This window comes from Aythya fuligula, chromosome 2, assembly GCF_009819795.1.
Source record: "Aythya fuligula isolate bAytFul2 chromosome 2, bAytFul2.pri, whole genome shotgun sequence".
NCBI lineage: Eukaryota > Metazoa > Chordata > Aves > Anseriformes > Anatidae > Aythya > Aythya fuligula.
The window spans coordinates 16,490,570-16,512,381 of NC_045560.1; the positions used below are offsets into that span (position 1 = coordinate 16,490,570).

At 42.5% G+C, this 21,812-nt stretch overlaps 1 protein-coding gene across 1 annotated transcript; it reads right to left on the minus strand.

Moving 5' to 3' along the window:
• Positions 1-1,352: 1,352 nt before the first annotated feature.
• On the minus strand, positions 1,353-17,650 carry MTPAP (mitochondrial poly(A) polymerase). Its single transcript, XM_032181686.1, has 9 exons — positions 17,547-17,650; positions 15,375-15,547; positions 14,582-14,815; positions 14,035-14,259; positions 8,666-8,877; positions 6,238-6,464; positions 4,976-5,068; positions 4,809-4,882; positions 1,353-3,617 (listed from the first exon to the last, which is right to left on the minus strand). The coding sequence occupies exons 1-9, from the start codon at positions 17,647-17,649 to the stop codon at positions 3,282-3,284; spliced, it is 1,677 nt and encodes a 558-aa protein (XP_032037577.1). The 5' UTR covers position 17,650; the 3' UTR covers positions 1,353-3,281.
• Between the last annotated feature and the right edge of the window lie 4,162 nt (positions 17,651-21,812).

Here is a 21,812-nt window from a genome sequence, read left to right on the forward strand (position 1 = left end):
GGTGGCAAGGTGTGCAGCCTGGGGGACAAGCAGGAGGAACCAGAGCTCTGGTGCTGCCACCATGGCACCGTGGGAATGGCAGACACGGGGGGAGAGCTCACGTGGTGGGAGCGTGGCCATGGGTGGACACGAGCTCCTCAAAGAGCTCGAAGGAACGGTGACGACCCAAAGGTCTCCTCCAACCTGAATTATGCAGGGATCTGAAGTCCAAAGGACAGAACCCCGCAGGAACTGTAGTTTTGAAACTGAGGCCGAGGAACAGGGCATCTGGTACCTCCTACAAGTCCCAATTTTGGGGCTGTCTCAGCCAAGAGCACCAGGCACAGGTCCTCACCCAGCAGCTGGCTGGAGCCATGCCTTCAGATCCCAGAAGAGGAATGATGGAGCAGTGGCAACTGCAGCAGAACCCACTCCTGCAGCTCCTGTGAGCATTGGATATCTAGGGGGGGAGAAAAAAAATCCCTGGCAACAAATGTGACCTTGAAGTTAATGTCCCAAAGAGCATTTTCTCAGGGCAAGGAACTTTCAAATGTTTCCAGTTTCCTTACCCAGTTCAGAGTCAGGGGACATGAGACTGCACTGAAAAGTACTCCCAGCGAGGGGAGGGGGCAGGGGGTTAAAAATGTGTTTAATTTACTGATGTTCCCTACGCCTGTGCACATTCACGAATGAAGCGTTTTGGCCAAAGTCATGCTTCGGAGTGGCTCAACTGCGTAAGCAAATTGCGAAGTTTATTGGTATTTGGGTACAAGCATCCCGTGTCTGGGTGTTAAAATCCTTCAAGTCTTTCTCAGCTACATGAGAACGAAGCCTCCAGACCCTTTCACCTGCCTTGGTGCCCTCCTGTGGATGCCTTCCAGCACCTTAACATCCTTTCTATATTGTGGAGCCCTGAACAGCACACAATGTTCAAGGTGAGGCTGTGCCAGCATTAAATATAGCAGGAAAAACACCTCTTTTGGCAGGCTGTCTTTACTACACCCCAAAATGCTGCTGGCCAACTTGGCTGCCAGGGCACGCTGCTGCCAACCAGCACCCCCAGGTCCTTCTGCAGAGCTGCTCCCCAGCCACTCGTCTCCCAGTCTGTACCTGTACCTTTTCCTCATTCTGAGTTGAGGATTTCTCCTCATTGCCTGTGGAATAACTCCTCTCTGCTACCACCCTGGGCAGGTGATCAACAGCAGACACCCATGACAACATCTGCTTTGCTGTTCTTTCCCTTAATCCTACCCTGGAGGCTCTCCACCACACCACCCCCATGTGGAGATCCCTGTGGTACCCGTTTTGTTTGGCTGGACAAAAGGAAACTTGCAAGTACTCAGGTACCACCCTAATCTTCAACAGCTTCAAAGTCTGCTCGGGAAACAGGAGAAAATTTATTTGGGTTCTCTAAGGATCAAGGTAGCAACAGACTGCTCACCACACCAGTGCCAAGCTTGATATCACAAGGTTTTGTTAGCACCAGTAACAAGTTACACCAAACTTCTTTCCAGCCTCCAAGAAGTTCACACAGCAGCACAGGGATTTAAGTAGAAAGCGAAGTTTGAACTTCAGTGCTCAAAACAGGTAATATGAGAATTAATTCCTGTAACTAAGGTAAAAACTGTTTAAAGTCATGTGATAAAATGTTTATGAACATGAAATGGATGCACATGAATATTATTTTAAAGTACAAATAAATTAGCATCACATTGATCTGTAAGAGGGTCTTCATGCCACTCAAGATGTCATTGATCAGATTGCTAACTGTGAACAGTGCTTCTCCCTGCCCAGGGGTATTTTACAAAAACTTTGGAATTATTTATTAGTGCACAAATTATTTCTGACAAATATACCTCTGGGAAAAAAGAATACTCTCTTCAGCTGCTAATACCAACATACCAGTTCAGACTAAACCAATAGAAAGTCCACACAAAATCATGTACCACTAGTGAATTAAAGAATCTAAAAATATTGATGTCTATGAGTACTGTTTCTTTTTCAATATTGCATCTGTATGATAATGTCCGAGTTACAGTCATCTCTTGCACAGAATTTCTTTAAAGGGTGTTGTTTAACAAACAGCAGCCTGTGTAGTTGTTCTCATCGTGCCTGCCAGTTAGTTTTAATGGATGAGTGGCTCTCAAACTGGACAGGTAGAATACTCACAAACCCGCCTGGAAAAAATCTGACATTTGACTGCTCTCTCCCCATTTCTCTTTCTGTCCTCCTTCCTTCCAGCCCTCTTTATCTGCCTCTAAAACAGTATTTTATAGCGAAAGCATAGAGAACTCAATGCTTTCTTTAAGCCAACAATAAACATTTCTCACTGGTTTAGCTGATCTGGAAGAGGGACAGTCAGCACTCTGCTGAATATCTGAAAAATAAGGCAAGACTGGGGACAGGACTCAAAACACGTTATGTGATTCCCTGTGGACCTCTGTAAAGAGCAGAGAGATGCAGAGATCATTAGAGGAAGGCTTTGGTGTTGCCTAGCAGGCAGCAACTTTGAGGGGAGTGATTAGGCAAGAAAAAACTCCTACTGGAACCTGAAATACAGGCTTAAAGTGAAGCTGAAGGCAAAAGGAGAAACATGAGTGCATATCAGTGAGAACCAGTCCTATGGGTATAGAAGATAAAGAATAGACTGAAGAAATTTGAGAACAGGTGGTAAACACGAGAGCAAACCCACATTTCCAACACAAAACAGGTGTGCTATTCTTGGAGAGCAATCCAGTATGAAGCTGCAAGCCCTCCTACCTAATTCCATTCTCTTTATTTTTGTCTCGGCACTATCTACATGAATCAAAACCAATTACAAAAATAGATGCACGCACTTGGGTTTTACTGGCTCCCAGAATGTGGTTGCAGTGGAAGCAATGGCTCTAATATTTGTCTTCTTTTAACATGTGGTTTCACTGGAAGGTGGTTGCTTCTTGAGCTTTTCCTTAACGCATCATTTGGATGTTAACCACGAGAATTCCCGAGGGCTTTTGCCCTTGCTGCTTTTGTCAGTTTTTTTTTTTCTTTTTTTTAAAGAGTGAAGGATATTTCCAAAATATATCTGTAAAACTTGCCTTTTAATGTTCTTCATTCATAAAACAGATGGAAAAGTGAAGAGTAAGGAGGAGGTAATGTACAGCAGGAAAGCAGACCTGTACAAAGAACCATCACAATGAAAACCAGAGGTTACCTGACTCTCCATTTCACCATGGTAGAAATATTAAAAGTAATGTTCTTCAGACCGTATCACATTTAATTCCTAAAACAGAATAGCAGCTACCTTGGTTTTGTGCCGAAAGTCACTTTCCCACTGCTTTTTGTAGGTTGCTTGCATTACTTAACTTTAAGGAGTCTAAAAGGCTTCTGATTGTTTCACTTCCCATTCCCTTTGTCCTTCTCATCTTGTTTGTATTACTTTTTCCAAATGGTATTAGTAGGGCTGCCAGTCCCCAGGGCTCTTTATTGATCATTCGCTGAGTTCTATCTTCCTTCTGTAAAATCCAGGCACTTTCTCGGGCCATAGCTACAAATTTCTCCAGCTGTGGCTGATTAACATTCTTGCTGATATTAAGGTCTTGTTCAAAGGGATTCCAGATATAAAGAGGAGACGACTCAGGTTTATTTACTTCCTTTCCCTGCAGATAGTGTAAAGGAAAAAAACACACAAAGTTGCACGTAGGCATTATATGCTGAGCAAGTAACAAATCACTTGAGTGATCACATCAGTGTTAGGAGTATTCCGTCCTAGTAGAGAACTTTTTTGGGGAAAAAAAAGTCGATTAATAATCAAGTTAATTTTCCTGTCAATCTAACTGTACGACTCTATTCTCTAAATCCTCTTAGTGGTTGTTTTCCTTGCCACATAGAGCTTAGATTTCCTTCAAGGCAAAGAACGTACAACAACTTACCCTGCCTTTTTGGCCACCCTCCCATTTGCTTTTCCACAAACCTCAAACCTCACTCGCTGCAATCTGCTCCTCTCTCCATTTGTGTACGGGCAGCACGAGTGTGTCATATTAACGCGCACAGCCCAGGCTGATAAACTACTCCAAGCACTTAATCTGTTCAAACCATTCCCCTCACAGTGCTCACTAAGAGCTACTGTAACAAAGCAAGACTGCTGCCTTGGCTGAAATTCCCCCCCAGTTCAGTTTGGTTTTTAAGTAGAGAGCTATTTGGGTCACAGTCCACTTTTGTGCACTCGCTGTAGTACAATGCAAGCTGTTGACAACTACATAGTTTGCTACTTAAATGCACTTCCCATCACAGCGCTTATCAGTGCTCCCTAGCTAACTGGCTCTGCATTACAGAACCTCTGCAAGCTCTAGGAGGAACCTACCAGCTAATCCTCTTCCAGGAAGAGTCTACATACTGATACATCATACCCTTGGTCCCAGGGCCAGGACTAGTTAAAGAGAAAAACAGCAGCAGCACAGACATTTCCCCTGTCCAGGTCAGGCTGTGGCATGTGGGGGGCTTTTGCTCATTTCTTAAGCCTTAATGGCAAACAAAATTTACCCAGCTTAATTAATTAGTTTCCAGGATCAGCCTGTACTGGCAAAAAACCTTTTATGCCAGAAAGTGTTGCACTGAAATCCCTCCTCCTCTAAGCAGTCCATCAAAAACAAGTGCTAGTTAAGGTACTTACATATATGCATGTCCATTACACTTGCACACACACACACACACACACATATCAGCAAATAATATAACTGATATGTAACAACCAAAGTGACAGTGCAGCCCTCTTGGCAAGCAGAGAATGATCACACGTTATCTGTCACAGAAATTCAACCAATAATGATGAGAGATTCAAATTCACTTACCCGTCGAAGATTTAAGGAATTCTTCCTGAAGTCAAAGTTTCCAAAATACTCAAAGAAGTCACAGAGCAGCTCATCTAAGGCAAAGAAAACCAAGAGCCAACAGTAACATTAAGGAAAAAATTATTTTCAACACACAGAAAAAGGGAAGTTAATGAAGATTTACCTACCAAGTGTTTCTGTATTTTTTGTAGGGTTAATCTTGCTTAAATCGCTAACAAATGAGCAATCATATCCTCCAATTATATGCTTGTCTTTTTCATCTGAAACAAAGATTACAAGAGTATTCTGAAGTGATAAACAATAAAATGCCATTGTATGTAATCAGATTCAAATATGAGACATGACTGAATCCAATAAATACTATTATATTGAACACAGCAAATTAGAAGTTCACAAGTGCATTTTAACCATTTATGTTGAATCTTAACCTTAAAGATTGAAAAGAAAAATATTTTTTTTGACAAGCAAAGGAGAGGAAGCATGAGTAGATGGCATATTTTCAAAAATGTCCAGGAAAATGGTATATGATACCTTTATATCTCCAAAGTTAACTAACAAACCTGATACCTCTGGATACAGAGCTTTATAATACACAAAGCAGCACAAATTTCTGAGGTTAATAGTTATTATAGGGCATCATTAATCACACCCAAAACCTCCACACCTCTTTTTCTGTAATGGTATTGACATTTCTACAAGCATGTTCCTATGACATGTTTCATTCTGAGTATAAAAATTCCTGATTTATTTTGAGAACTTGTTGGTAACTGCTGATGGAAACATTTAACCTGATTTTCCAACAACAGAACACAGACCTTTTTCTCTACTCAAAGCTTCCAAGGAAGCATGTCAATAAGCAGAAGAAATAAGCGAGGAGTCAAGAATCTGGGATGTCATTCTCCGAGCTTTCATTCGATTTACTGAAGATAACACATCCTGAAAGCTACGTATGAAACAGCCAGAACACCAACAGTCTCAAGGATATTACAAATTGTGAGAAAAAAGTAATATAGATACATCTGGTGTCTATAAAACAACAGACATTGCATCAATCTGCACAAAATCCTTAAAAACTGTAGAGACATGAGATCTCACAGGTCTGCTGCAAAACAAAATAAACAATAAACAGGCAGCATGGGAGCCCTGGGCAAATAAATCACTTCTAGTTGTCTGAGGCATAGAGCAAGCCTAACCCCTGTAAGCAGAATTTAGCATTGCACTAGAAATGCAAAACTAAATCTGTTTTAAGATGCATTATTTTCACAAAAAATACAAGTGAAACTTGGGTGTTCCTTCAAACTTAAGGCACAGAAAACATACATTGGTGTTTGAGAGCATACCGAAATGGCTTGGGTTTATTCATAGCTTTACGGAAGTTAAAATAAATGTGAAAGTCACTTCAACCTCTTTGATAAACAGCTACCCTTACCTGCCAGTTCTTTAAGCTGATCTAGTGTTGGAATGATAGGTGGTGATCTCTTTTGCAGAAAAAACATGACCATCATGGTCAGAGAGAAGTTTGTAATCCAGGTACCAGGAATGCTATTGGTAAGTCCATGAACACGGGCCCAACATCGCAAACTGAACACCAGGGCTCTCACACGGGGATCAAGGGTGCCATAGATGTACAAGAGTTCTGAACTTCTGATAGCAATACTGAGGAAGAAAAGAAAAAACATGAGAGGTAAATAATAAGAGAATGGGAAGCACCAGTTGCAGTGCTGGCTGCTCTGCCCTAGCTCATCAGTTATAAGGGAAGATGATATCTATTAAACAACAATGATCAAACAAAAGAGCAATAAAAACCACTTTTATCCATTAAAGAATAGAAAAGAATGTCTGAAATCATCCAGGATTAAATATCCGATAACTTCCTATAAGAAGAGTACAGTTTAGGCTAAGTAGTAATATTACACTTGTGCTGTTTCCTGTTTCCTTGTTCCACATCATAATGAAGAAGAAAAGAAAACCCAAAAAACCCATCACATACTTGGAGTTAAACTATGCAGGATCAAGGCCAAAACCATATAGAATTTAGCCACAATTGCCTTTGGAATGCTTTAGACAATATGTCTATTCTAATATATTATATACAAACTAGAAATTCTTTTACAGTCTTATTGTAAAGACTGATCCGTTTGGTAATTTTCAAACGACCAACATTTGAAGCTTTATATCCTTAAGTTTTTGACAGCACAAAACAAACTTATGAATTTTAAACCATAAAGTGTTGAAGACATTATTAACGTGATCAGAATGAATTTGAAGTTGTTCTTCAGCAAGTTCTTTAAACAAACAAGCAAAAACTGCAGCTGAAAGCAGCTTTGCTCCAAGGTGCTTGCTCTCATTCCCACAGTGCCACATCCACCACGCTGGTAGTTGTTTGTAATAACTACCCCAATCCAGGTCCTGCTGCAAAACAACTAATCTGGAAGGATAAAGGCTTTCAGATGGATCAGCTTTGATCCGTTTCATCATCCGTTACATGGTTGTACAAACACTCTTGCAGTCTATGAATGGGAAGGCAGTGAAAGGCAGGGAAAAAAATGGAAGCAGGATGTGAGAGCAAGACTTAATTTGGGGTCAAATTTAGTTTAAATTGCTTGTTGAACTACTGTTGCAGGAATTTTTACTCCCAGTCTTACACTGAATTCCTCTAAAAACCCAGCAAAGCATTTTGCGGAAGTTTGCCATATTGAAGTTTTGTAATACCTGGACTTCTAAGATTTCAGCTGTGAAATGCTTCCTTGTGTCTGTAAGATTTCTGTTATTTCTCCACAATAACAAGACACACACAATCTCAACCAACCAAACCTTTGGCAGGGAATTACAAAGTTTGCACAGAACTGCATGCTGCCTCTCACTGTGGCTGCACGTTTGAGAGCAGAGTTATTTTAAGACGTTTGCTCAATACTTTCCTAACAACTCCTGCATATTCTGAAACAAACCTTTGGGTAATTCAGAAAATTCAGTCTACATCAGGTGTGATTAGATGCTAGACAAATCACAACATCTGTACTAGCACTGTATCTGTAAGTCATATCAGAAGTATTTTGAAAGATGATCACTCATATTTTACCATTCCCCAACACTAAGAAAAAGGGTTACGTACTTTTTTTCAATTATGTACTTCACGTCAGTGCTACACATATACTGGTTTAAGGTAGGTATTTCAAACTAAGTGACAGCCAAACAAACTATATGCTTGACTATCACCCACTGGTTACCTACGAAAGTGAAAGCAAGCTGGAAGAGGAGGAAAAGATGCAAAGGGAAATATTTCTAAGAAGGCTGCTCCCTCTGTTGGGCACTACTGTGAAAGGCCCTAACGACAGTAACATTTCAGGCTGTTTTCTGAAGCAGTGGGCTGATTTATCATTCCTGATACTTTGCCAGCAAACAGGTGGACACAGACCCTCAAGAAGCAAGAAGGAAAAAAAAAAGACCCCAAAATAACTAGGAGTCTAATGACCGCAAAGCAGCTGAAAGACAATAATGAAAATTAGCATGATGCTTAACCTGAAGCAATCAAAACAAGCTGTGCGCCCACATACCTGAAGGGAAGTAGTGACTGAACAACCACGTCTGCTTTCAATTCCCTACACGCCAAACTTACCATATAGAGTGTTTTTCAGGCCTGCAGTTTCAGCTTTCAATTGTTTACCATACTACAGAAAGAGATCTTAATTTAACCACATTGGAAAACTAAGATCTGGAAGTCAAAAACATCCTTTTCAGACCCAACATTCACATTTGTTAACAACGCAGAACTGGGTAGCTTAAAATTTTTTCATGACAAGTTTCCAGAACATAAGTGCATCAGTATTCTGTGTAAAATGTTTAAAACCAGGCCTTACCTGTTGCTCACGGACAGATCACACTGGAATCCTGTCGGCTGATGGGCAAATTTCACCAGTGGGCAGCGAGCATTGAGTATCTTCTGTATGCTCACGCATCCGGGACCAAAATTATCAAGGCAATCACCGATCACAGAAAGAATTTTCTGAGTTGCTAATCTTTCTGATGGCAATCTTTTCATCTGATACTCCATTTCAAAGGGACCTTTTTTCTAACACAAGATTTTTTTTTTAATAAGTTATTAGTTCTGGAACTAAAGAGACATTTAAGAATAGTTCTGAAAGACAACAATTTGCAAAGGAGTCTGAGCAATTACGAGTTAAAATATAATTATTCAAAGCAGCCTGCAGAGCTTAAAAAAAAAAAAAAAAAAAAGGTAAAACATTACTTTCTCTTTTATTTTCTTTCTCAGTGATTCATTTTTTCCAGGTTAATAGTAAGTAACTTACTGTAAAGTTACTTGTTTAGATGAGGGTATAATGCTACTACACTGCTGTCTACAACAAGTCATTCTGGAATTCCCAAGACAGCACAGACTGACTGAAAAGAGCAGCATACAATTAAGTTAAAAAGTAAAAGGGACAAAACATAACCAAACCACTATTAATTTCTAACCACCAGTAATTCCATTTCATATCCTCAAAGTAGCAGTGTAAAGGAAAATCACTTTTAAATTAAAAAGCTTAAAAAAAAATAGCATGCATATCGCTTAATGCTTCAAAATGAAGGTAAGTTTCCTTAAAACTTAAAATAATTGCTTCACACCTGATGCAGATTTTTCAAAAAAATAAAAAATTTGTGGAGCTGCACTCTGAGATCAGACATTAATTTTCCTGTAGATATTTTAATTGTCCCATTTGCAGTTAACACCCAAATAAACTAAGTCCATACCCATGAAATCTCTGTTCTCTTTATCCTCTGTTTTTAAGCCCCAACTAATTTTGCTTGCTGATTTGACACCTGGCAGTGACTTATCCTCCCCTGTGAAACATGTAATGAATGCAGTGTGAATGTGTATGATACAAAAAGCATTATGCAGAGACCTAATTAGTCTTCTAAGACATAAATAGAGGAGGTTACTCCTGTTGTCACCGTGTTAGTGCACAGAAAACAGGCACTCAAAGACAGGTGAAACAATTTGGGATCATGGACCTTGCAAATCATCCCATAGACTTACTCAGGAGCTGTATTTGTGTCACTCTGACAACTAAGGTGACCCTTCCTGCTCTCCTCTTGCCCACATTCCTCCAGCCAGCCCATGTGTTTGAGCATACCAGGAAGAGTGCTCCTTAATCCCATTTGGCTATGTGGCTGCATGCTACAGCAGGACCAGCTCAAGGTGTAAGAAGCCTATAGCTACAGACATTAAGGTAGGTAACAGGAAAGAAGAAGATGGAGAATTGGCTGACACTTGGGCGTGCTGGTGTTTGTAATTGTGTAGCAAAATAGAAAAAAAAATAAAATCACAACATGCCTTCCCAGGCAGCAGCTCAGTATCTCTAAGAAGCTGGATGAAGACTTTTTTGTAATAATGAAGGAGATGCTCTTAATTGGTTGGACTTTCACATGGAGCTTTGGTTCCTCTTGCAGAGGATAAAATACTGATACTCACGCCCTGTGGCATGGTGCTCAAAACAGCAGATACAGGTAAAGTAAACTACTTCTTTGGGGTAGACTGATACACATCCTCAAGCAAGAAGTGCAACATTTAATACAATAACTTACTCTAAAACTATCACAAAACTCTGTTTTAAGTCATTCCCTAATCTCCCAAACTGCTTGCAAGTTAACCACACCACATCCGTGGTAAACACTGCACTGATCATCTGCTCTTGGTAAAGAACACTCTGACTTTTACTGCCACCTAAGTCACAGTCACTGACCTTTTTTGCCACAAGATGTGGTAAAAAAAAGTGTGATTTAATGTAAATAGATGCTGAAATGCCTGGTCCTCTGTCACTGCTGGTACCTCCTGAAAGGCTGCAACAATTCGGTAGTTCAGAAGATAGATAACCTTCCCCCTGCTGCTGCATCATCCTGTAACTAACGCTACCTTCCTCTGCCTCTGCTCGTCCTAAGAAAGACAATCAATGTATGGTTATTAGAAACACAGTTTGCCAGGGAAAGTATCGTATCATTGTCCCCATAAATCACGTTGCCACCTATATGAGATTTTTGCCTTCCTCTGAAGCATTAAGCTGTTGCCTATTATGGGAGGTACTCCACATCTTGTTTCCCTACGAAGAATAAACCTCTCTAGGTGCTGCCACCTTATTCTCCTCTACTCTTTGGCTATGCTTGAATCAGGACAGGAGTTGCACTAATGATTTTTACAGTCCTTTGTAAGACAATGCTTTAACAAACCTTACTTCTGTGTATACTTTCACCGTGATGGAGCAGATCTGCCCACATTTTAACACTCTGGAGTTTCAACACCACCAGCGAGATCTTCATCTTTAGCACATAAAGATGACATCTGCATACAGGACAAAAGCCTCGCTGCACCGCAGAGTGTAAATATGCCGTGCAGCCCCTTAACCTGTCCCATAACTGGGAGCCAGCAGTGCAAACAGCATCCCTGCTGGCCTTTGCTGCAGCAGCCCCACCGCAGCAAGTCTGTCAACTGCCCACAAGTCCTCACCACTTCTAGTAACCCAGCCTGTTCCCACATCTCTCTGACATTTATAACATAAGTTTTAAATAGTGCAGTTCATTTAGGGAACGATGACAGGCAAATAGCTCTGGACACACACTGCTAGTTTGTTTTTTATTTGCTTGTTTTTACTTTTCTTGCAGCGATTGCTGTGAATGGATGACAAGACAACTTAAAAGAACGACGTATACAAGTATCTGTCCTCACGCTGAGGGAGAACACTCCATCTCATTGGTGCATCTCGTAACACTCACTAGACCACCTTGATTCTCACTGCAGAATTTTTCATGCCTGGAACTGCTGCCATTTTGGTACACTCCTTGTAGTCTTCCTGTCAACTACGTGAATCCAGTTCAGCTAAACTACGACTGAATAAAGCACGTTATACAGCCCAGTTCCAAAGAACCTTCCATAACTCACTGACAAGTGCAAATTATGGGCGAAGAAGCATTCTGAAATAAAATTTGGTGGTGGGAAACTATTTACCCAAGTAAGATGTGAGCTGAAATGTCTCTAGCGAGGCTAAATATTATGACTACAGTGGATTAGTTCTCCTCCTTATCTTGTTGAGACTTTGCATCTTCTTACATGTAAAGAACATGTAAAGAAACACTAGTAAGAAAAGCTTGAAGAATTTCTGTAGTTTTACATTTTTTTTCTGTATTTTTCTTAAAGTTTTCTGTAGTTTTAATCTTTTATTAAAATGTCGTTGTTCATTATGTCAATTAAAAAAACCTCCCTTACCTTCACCTCAATTTCAGAACTGTTTTAGAAGCACAGTGAAGTTAAAGTGAGAATCTCTGTCCCCCTCCTCATATAAAATAATCTGCAGTGACAGGAATCACTCCATTAAAACTGAATTTATCAAGTACACTGTAATACTGCATGATGCCTAGGCATGCTGTCACTTCAAAATTCAACAAAAGGAGAAAAAAGTTATTAAAAAAATGGGCAACTGCAATTACACTTGCCTCCCTGCTTGATTTGTAGAAGTTTTTCAAAAGGACAAATGAAAAGTTCACTATACAAGAACAAAGGATGTCAATGGTCAAATTTTGTTCTTTTTCTAAAATGAATGCACTAAAATGTTTCCTAGCACTGGTATGGGACTTCTGCACAAGGATGATTGACTTGACATCTTTTCCACCTCTCAAACATTAAGCAATTCATTTTAGGTATAGTCATTTTTCCTCAAAATTTATATTAACATTGTCCTGAAGTCCGCGTGCTCATGCAAACCACACACTTACCAATCCAAGTCCATTGTTAATACTAGTCTGACTGAAAAAATGATGCATACATATAAAAAAAATGATCAAATCAAATGTTAAGATGTGGGTAAGATGATTTTAAGAACTAAGATTTACAGTGACCACTGCTTTTTAGCCTTAGGTCTGGTTTATGATTCTGATTTCATCTTCTACTATAAGATTGCCTTCAGAGTGTGCATCTTCCTTAAAAGGCACAACATGAAAGAAAGATTTTCTCTCTGCAGAGCATCAATACCAAAGAAAACTTCTACTTACAAAGCATGCTTTGAAAACAGACATTTTATATTTGTTTTTTCCTCAAAACTCAGGAGGCAACTCAAGTAAAGGTTTCCTAGATTTTAACCTTTCCCACAAAGGCACAGTGATCCTATCCCTCAGCTGACATATCTGCTTTCGTTGTGTTTGATCACTGCAATAATACTGAAAACTAGGAACGTCTGAAGGCATATTTTAAAGAAAAATAAAATACATGGTAATATGCAAATAGTACAGAAAAGCTAAGCAAATTTTCAATCTCCAAAAGCTTAAGGCCATCATCTTTTTTTTTTCTTTCTTTTTAAGGAGAACAAAGCTAGCTTCCCCAAACTATTATCACATACGTAAAAAGGCAGCTTTGGTAATTAAATGATTCTGGCATTTTCAGAATCTGTGAAGAACTCCAGCTTCTCCACAGGACACTTCTAATCCAAATCTCCCTTCTTCTTGTCCTGATTTTCACCTCTTTCTTTCGTATTTCCTTCTCCAGTTCAACAGGACATTTACACTGTCCACAGTCAAAAACCAATAGCAAGAAATAAGCCTTCCAAAAAAACCTTGTCTAGCCCTTTCCTATTCATTATGCCTTCACAAACTTGGACCATGACACAACCTACTGTAACCATTACAACTGGGAGCTGCTCCAGTCCCAACACCAAGCACGTGACACTTGGCTACTGCACAGTATAGATTTCAATATCCCAGTACCAGTGAAGACATGGTTATGAAGAAATTTAATTGTTGCTGGACAGACACCAAAAACACAAATGGTGCCACCTGTATTACTCCAAAAGGTCTTAACATCTCCACACACTCTTACGTACAGGTGTATGTACTCTAGTATGTAATAAAGTTGCTATAGCAAGTGAACTCTTTAAACTGAGGAAAAGAACCTGACAACCCTCCCAAAATGCAAATGCACAGAAATATTATGTACCAGGACACAGAGGACCTTAAAAATCACACCCAAACTTTAAAATGGCATGGGTGAAGCCCAGCAGCTCCAGAGAAGAAAAAACAGTGATAATAAGAAAATTGGGAAGTGTTGCTCAATCAACTTTGGAGGATGAGGGTTTTCTTCACAGTGAAGTCCACCCTGACAGTACAAATGAAGTCTGGAAAAACAGCAAATTATTTTCTCCCTATTACAAGGAAGAACGAGGACCGAAGATGCACGGCGTAACATTACCATTTTTGCAGCATGCTCTTGTGCGTCACGGAAGTCCAGAAACATGTCCACATCGCATCCCAGTTTGCCAAAGGTGTTCACTGAAGAGCCAAACGGCTTTACCGTGCTGTCTGGAAAATATGCACGTGCAAAATCCTGAACCAGGGAACAGGCCAGAAATCGGAGCTTGATATTTTCTTCGGTGAGCTGATACTCATTCAGCAGAATGTACATTTGACTGCTTATCTATTAAAGAAAATAAATACTGTAATAAAATACAAAGACCACCTTCTATTAATATATATGTTTCTTCTACTTACTATCATTGCAATTATAAGATCTTTATTAGTTTCAAACAGGTTTACATCATATTGAAAAAGCGATTTTGACATTTAAAATAATTTTCTCTATTTGTTTGAAAGTATGAGAACCACTGACACAAAGTTCTAACAGAGATTTTTTTTTTTAATAGAAGTAAATTGCTTTATATGCTTCACACAGCCACTTGCAAATCTTAGGTGGACATGGATCATTTTTGTTTGAGAAAACTCTAGAAATCTATACTTACACTGTCTGCCTTATGAAGTTTTTGAATAAGCTCGTTCACTGGAATGTGAGACTGAGGGGAGAGATGAACTGGTGTTTCTTCAGCAGTTTTAGCCACTGGGTTTTTCAGCGTGAAGGTAAAAAGTCTAGATTTAAATGGGACGACATGATGCTCTACAGCCTTTGGAATTCCAACAACATCTTGTAATGAGGCTACGCTGCTCTTTTCAGAAAATTCTATTAAAGCATGGATACCCTAAAAAAATAAGAATGGAAATAGACAGCGTTAGATAAACACACACAAGCCTTGAACTTATTGTACTGACATTACTCAGCCATTTGTGGTAGCACTGGGACATTTTAATGAGAGAGTCACAAAGCTGAATACCAGCTTCTGTACCTCAGCACTTTTAAAATGTTTTTTTTTTTTTTCACAAGAGGACAAGAAGATGTAAGGCATGCTATTCTTGGTAGTAAGCACTACACATTACAGTTCTGAAATCTATTTACGTTCACAACTGTAATGTTCATTAAAAAAGTGAGCTCTATTTTTAGGATAATTTACAGTGCTACGTAAAAGTTTAAGATTTAATGTAAAGCAGGTTGCTAGAACCACTTAAAACAGCTGTTGCTTAGCTAACTCACAAATAAAAATCTGTTGCTCAGCAACTTGTAAACATTAATAAAGACAAAAGCTAGATTAACATATTAATTGTCCATAATATGCTTGACCTACATGTATGAGGCCTTGACCAAATAAAAGCTTTTCTTTTTTGTCCGAGTGTACATTTCAGTTTACATGGTTAATAACTTACCCGATTTTCAAAAAAGAAGTGACTGTTAATTTTTCCATGACTGGATAAATACTGCAGTAATTTTTTTTCATTAAGTCTTGATGGGCATTTAATTAAAACAGTTCGTTCCGCTTGCTCCAGTCGTTCCGTTTGAACCTCTGTGAATGTCTTCTTTCTGGTATTGACTTCAGCATCTGCAAGTAGAAATGAGCATAAAGGTTTTTTTCTACATAAAGATTTAAAATTGATTTTCAGCTCCTCTTCTGGGATTGAAGAACTATAAGCTTTGCTTTGGCTCTCTGAGAGGATCACAGCAGAACAGCAAACAAGAAAGAATGAAATACATGAAGAAGTGCCTATCTCTCACAAACAAATATGTTCTCTAAGAACAAAGAATAGGAAATACAGGATGAAAACAACACTGACTTTCCTTGCTGCCACAGGAAGTTTGATGATACAAAGAATCTTCGCTCCTCTCTGATTTGCTATTCACCACGAACAACTCAACATGTATTGAGTCTAACACCAAGGTACCCAGCAAGAATACGAGGCAAAGCCAGACCTTTGGCAAGCTGCCCTAAAAAGACACTTTCTCTCTGCTACCACGAAAATAGCACTTTCACCTGGGGAACAATTCAGCACTTGCTTCTTTTAACAAGTTATCACCTTCTTTTACAGTAAACTCCTACACAAAATTTTCATTTGATACTATCCTTGCATCAACTCACATCAATTTAACCACAGATCAGTCATATCTTGCTACACTACTGGCAAGGTAAATTGCTGCTGACAGCCTACAGAATCAACACGGAAATAAGACAAGCTGGAACAGGCAAAAAACACTGAAAAGTTGTTTTTTTTGATTGCATCTAGGCAGAGGGGCCACAGCCCAAATCTGAAATCATAACCACATCCCTGCGTAACTCAAATTAATCATCTGACCACATCCCACTACCACAGGCTGGAAGGCGCTCCCTGTTCGTACAGCCATCCATAACCCAGACTGGGAAGCGGGAGAGCATGCAGTTACCTTCCTGTGGCTACAGAGAAGTTCAACAGAGAGCTCCTTGTACAATATTTTTGATTTTGAGGAAAACGTAGCATTTTGTAGACTCAAGAAAACCTTATCAAATCAAGCTTGCTACTATTTATTCTAATTTAAAAGGAGTATTTTTATAATCTCTTTGTTTCTTGTGTAAGCTTGCAAACAAACTACACAAAGCAGTTGTTGCAGCTGCTTAGTTGTGCACAGCACTTTACATCAGAAGAAACACAAGTCACAGCACGTCAGCAATGGCTGGTCCTCACCAGTTCTTGGCTTGCGCTAAGAACACAGTGACAATCAAGTGTTTCAGCAGAATAACTGCTTTCTCTTAATTTACCTCTAGTCCATCTCTATGCGTAACATTTTTCCTGGGGGAGATGAAGAATCGTATAGTGACTGAGGTGCTTGAGCAGTGACAGGTCCCACGGACCGGTGCCACAGCCAAGAAACGAACACAGCCCTTCTCGCCCCTGCAGCTCTCTGTATGAGGCCTGGCTGGCTACACACTTCTCCCCTGATTTAATTCCTATATACGTTTAGTTACTACAGCAGAAGATGCTGTAGGCACCTGGCAGTGCTCTGCCATCTCCTCCTGGCTCTGAGCACTGCACAAACACCAATGATCGCATCCAAAGGGCGGCTGTGCACAGCCTGGCTGTACACGCAGCAGCCCACATTACCTTCTTCCCCCGTCCCGTACAACATTCCCAGCTAGTGCCAGAGCTTTGCAGTTATGGTAAAAAGTCCCAGAGCAGCAGCAGCGGTGCTGGGACCAGCCCCGCCACCCCCTGAGGTGCTCACACACACCCTGAGGCACCATCTGCACGCTGATCACACAGCGAGACAGGCCAAAAGATTAAAATTATACCACAAAACAACAACTTTTCACCCAAATTGGCTCCTTAACCCAACGTGTTACATGTTCATTAGCTAAAGGATACAAATAGCGAAGGATTTTTTTCGTGATAACACAGCCCGACCCCCCCCCCACACACACACACTGCATAAAGCTGCCCCTGAAGCCCTACAACACCAACCCCCGCGCACAACCCCAGGACATTACGGCTGGAAAAGCCCTCCAGGATCGCCTGCTCCCTTCCCCTCCAGCCCCGTGAGGCACAGCCTCTGCCCCCCTGTCCCCCCCGTACCCTCCTGCGCCTCGGCCGCCCCCCGCGAGCCGAGGCGGGCCGCGGGCGCCCTGAGGCGGCCCGGCAGCAGGCGCAGCGCCCGCCCGCCCGCTCGCAGCGCCATGGCCGGGGCCGGGGCAGCGCCCGCAGCGCGCAGCCGCCGCCCGCCGCCTACCGACGGCAGCCGCCGAGGCTCAGCACTCCCCCGGCTGGCGCAGGCCTGCCCTAGTGTTATTTTATTTATTTATTTATTTATTTATTTTTGGGGTGGAAAAGGAGAAATAAAAGAGTTTCGGGGGTGGGTGCCCTCGGTCTGTGTCACGGCGCCCTGTATAAGGGGTATAGAGGACACGCTGGACGCCGCTGGCTGTGGTGTGTGAAGGCAGTCAGGGATGTAAAAGTTTCAGGCGCATCTGTAGGGGAGATGAGGGTTGTGTGGGTGCTGCGTGGGGTAGCAGGACTTGGTGGGTCGGCTACGCTCTTATTCACCTCCCATAGAGCTGGAAAGATACTTCTATAACTTTATTATCTTGGGTTTGTATCCCAGGATGACCCAGAAGACGGAGTAGATCGCTTTTAAAGTACTGAATTTTAATTAATATCCTAAATACCCATGCCACAGAGCAGAAATGTTTTCATCTGTCTCTCTGTAGCAACTACAGGAGTTTCCTCAGGAGTCCTGTGACGCAGCTTTCCTAATTTCATTGGCGTGGAAAGAGAGAAACTCCTCCTCTTTGCCCTTTGAAGCTGGGCTAAAAAAGGAAAATGGTTTAATTAAAATTAATTTGGGGGTTAGGGAAACTAATAACCGAGGCATGTTCCCGAAAGAGGATACCCAAATACCCTAGCGTGTGAGCTGCTGTGTATTAAGGATGTGTTACTCAGCCTGAACCTCCTACCTTCAAGCTGCTGCCAGCTCTGCTCTCTCCCAGGCCTGGCCTCTCTCCATTTTATCCCTCCTGTAGCCTGCCTTCCTCCTAAATCCCCTTCGTTTCCTTCCTCCATTTTTAGTTCCATTAATCATCCTCAACTTCCTTGCATTTATTCACAGGCATTTCTCAGCATATGCGCTGAACAGAGCAATCGAACAAGTCCGACCTCGACAAAGCAGATACCTGTTTCTTAACGGGGCTTTGCCAATGTGTTTATCACCTCTGTGTTTTGGAGAAGCAAGTGTGTTTGGGCAGGGGACAGCCCTGCCAGCAGCTCTGCACACACTGGGTCGTGATGTTGAGGAAAATGGGGCATCAGGTGGCGATTCTGTCTGAAGCCCTGTGCGTTCAGAACCCCATTTGTGCTGTTTTGAATATAGAGAAGTGGTAAGCCTGTAACCTTTAAACAAGGTGGTCAGCGTGTCTAGATAACGTAAATAGTAAAGGAGTTTCACGTACTCAAACACCAAAACCTACCCCGAGTCTTTGTCCTGAAACCTTTTAAGGAAAGTTTTGCCATTGGCTTCAGTCAGCAAAATGTCAGTTTTTGCAGGTAATAAACAGAAAATGCAGCCTGTGTCTTGTGAGATCGTGACAGAGGTTCAACTCAACACCTGCTACTGCTGCAGGAGCTGCTTTGGGTGATGAAGTCCCATTTCTCTCCTTAACCAAAAAATAATCAAAGGGAAGCTGCTGGGCAGCACAGTAGTCCTGCAAGAGTTACTGCCCTTTGGATGGGGAATAAAATGCAGTCCTGCCCCTTTTTGGCAATGGTCAAGCTCATGCTACTGTCACCCGGAGCATTTTAATCCTAACGCCACTAGCAAATCCTACACATTGTTGTCCCAAATTCCAGCAGACTTGCCGCTGAAGTTTTATTTAGACGATGCTTGAACTGAGTTCGCGTAGGAAGAGCGTAGGCTCTTCTGGAGTGTGTCCACCACACGGGGGGACATGAAGGGCTGTGGGGACGGGGTTTGGCACCCAGCTGCTCCGGCTGAAACCACGGCGGGCAGGGACACAGGCTGGGGACACCCAGAAGAGGGACACAGGCTGGGGACACCCGGAGGAGCGTGGTGCGCCAGCGGCCTCCGAGACGGGACAACCAGCCACTTCAGCTGCCTTTCGGGTTTCTCTTTCACAAAACGGTTCTTCATTCCGCGATGATGCAAGGGCCAAGCTGCTCAGACGTGCTCCCTGCCCTCACCCTCCCCACGATATTTGGGGCTGCCTCCACGGGGTACCCACGACCAAGGGGAGCTGTGGGGCGGCACAGCCACCCCCTCACCCCTCACCCCCGAGCCTCAGCGAGCCCCCCAGGGCCGTGAGGGCGGCGCTTGCTCTCTCCTTCCAGTAAAACGAAATAGAAACCGGGTCCGGTGCCTGCCGCTCCCCCGCCCCCGGCCAGGCCCGGGCGGTGCTACCTGAGCCCTGCCCGCCCCCGGGACTTCCCCGCGGCCGCCGGCCGGCCCGGCCCGAGCGGCTCCGGCGCTGGCTGCGAGCAGACGGGCGGCCCGGAGGCTCCCGGAGCCCCTCAGGTAAGCCTGGAGGGGGGTCTGGGAGAGACGGGACCCCAAAACCCGGCCGGAGGAAAGGGATCGGGGGGCTCCCAGCCGGCAGGTTTGGCTCCCCGGGAGATGCCCCGGATGGGGAGCACCTGCCCGGGAGCCTCCCCCCCCCCCCGGAGCCCACCTGGGTGATGCTGTAAGCAAAGATTTGGGGGGGTGGGGTGTTGTTTATTTATTTATCTATCTATCTATCTATCTATCTATCTATCTATCTATCTATCTATCTATTTACTATCCCAAGTGGGCATCTAAAGTTATGAAGAGGTTGAAATTGTGTGCTTTTTCTTGATCTAACAATAATAACCCGAGAAGCAGCCGCGAGGCTTGATCTATTCACTTGCCATCAGCGGTGGGCGATCGCCTGCAACTTCGACCAGGAAATTATTAACCCTACAGGCAGCACAGGAGACCTTTATTTTGAATATCTCTCTGCCTGGAGGCAGTCAGCACAGCTTTTTAGTTTCATTGAAGCTTTTTGGTTGACTCCTGGCACGCACGCACACATCCCGCGGGGGCTCCGCGCTCCTATCCAGTGACTCTTGCACTATGTGGTGCACGCACGTCAAAGCTGTGCTCTTCCCAGAAAAGGGGTTTTAAGGAAACGCTGTTCACGATAAATGGGAGAAATAAATCTTGGCTTGCAGCTTGCTCATGTGATGATGTTGAAATAGTGACAGAACTGGAGAAAGAGTCTTGTGCTTTAGCAACTGACCCAAGTGCTTGCTTAGAGGGTTTTTTTTCCTACTGTAGGTAAAAGCAGATTTTTAACTGAGAGCACAGGTAAAACGTACCTCATGACGTAATTCCTTAATTTACCTGGACTGTAGAGAGTGATTTGGGTCATTAGGTTCCCACCACAGGTATTATTGGAGAATTTTAGGGGGAAAAATGGAGAACGGATTCCCTGGTGGTAAATTGACGCCTTTTTGCCAGTGGTGGAAATATAATACATAAAGTGCTGCATAATTTAAAAAATTGGCTTCACGGAGCCTAGACACAGCTCTTGGTATGTAAACGTCTACTCCTTCGAATTTGCTAGGTTTGGGAAAAGTGACGGGCTTGCAGGTTTTCTCAAGCAGTAACAGCACAGAACTGAGGATATGCTGGTAGCAGACACCTCCTGTTATTCAGAAGGTCCTTTTGGGTAGTAGTGAGGCTGTTGAGAGTAAGAGTTTTACGCTGGAGTCTGGGAACATTTGGGGGAGCAGAGCTGGTATTTAGGGAAAGCTCATTTTGTTCTGAACTGCCCTGTTGTCTTCTGCATGAAAACATCAAAGAGGGAGTTGGTTTCATCGTGATGCTTACTTGTCCATATCCACAGAGGACTAAAGCTTCTCTAGGCTCGTGTTTTTCTTCTGAAAGTCCCTAAAGACTTGTTTCTAACTTGACCTTGCTGTTCACATGCAGTCCCTCAGTTCCTCTTATGACTGGACTGGGTGTTTCTTTTCTCTCCACCCCCATTAATTGAGCATCAAAAAAGCAATGAATAAAAATCCTGGTGTGAAGAAAAAATAGAAATCTCCTTTATAATTAAGAGTAACCACTTTCAGGCTTTCAGGGCAACCTTTAATTAGGGGGGTAGAACAGGAAGGCGAGATGCTAGGGGTTAGAAAACAGCTTCTGTTACTTCTTGCGTAGGTTGACAAAAACCCTGACCTCTCAGCACCCCAGATGCAAGGTCTGTGTGCTCCCTGCTGAAGCAGTGCTAGCGACCACAGGGGTTCCTCCTCCGCCTCTCCAAAGCTGGGGTCCCACATACGGACCAGAGGCTGGGTGCACGCTGATGA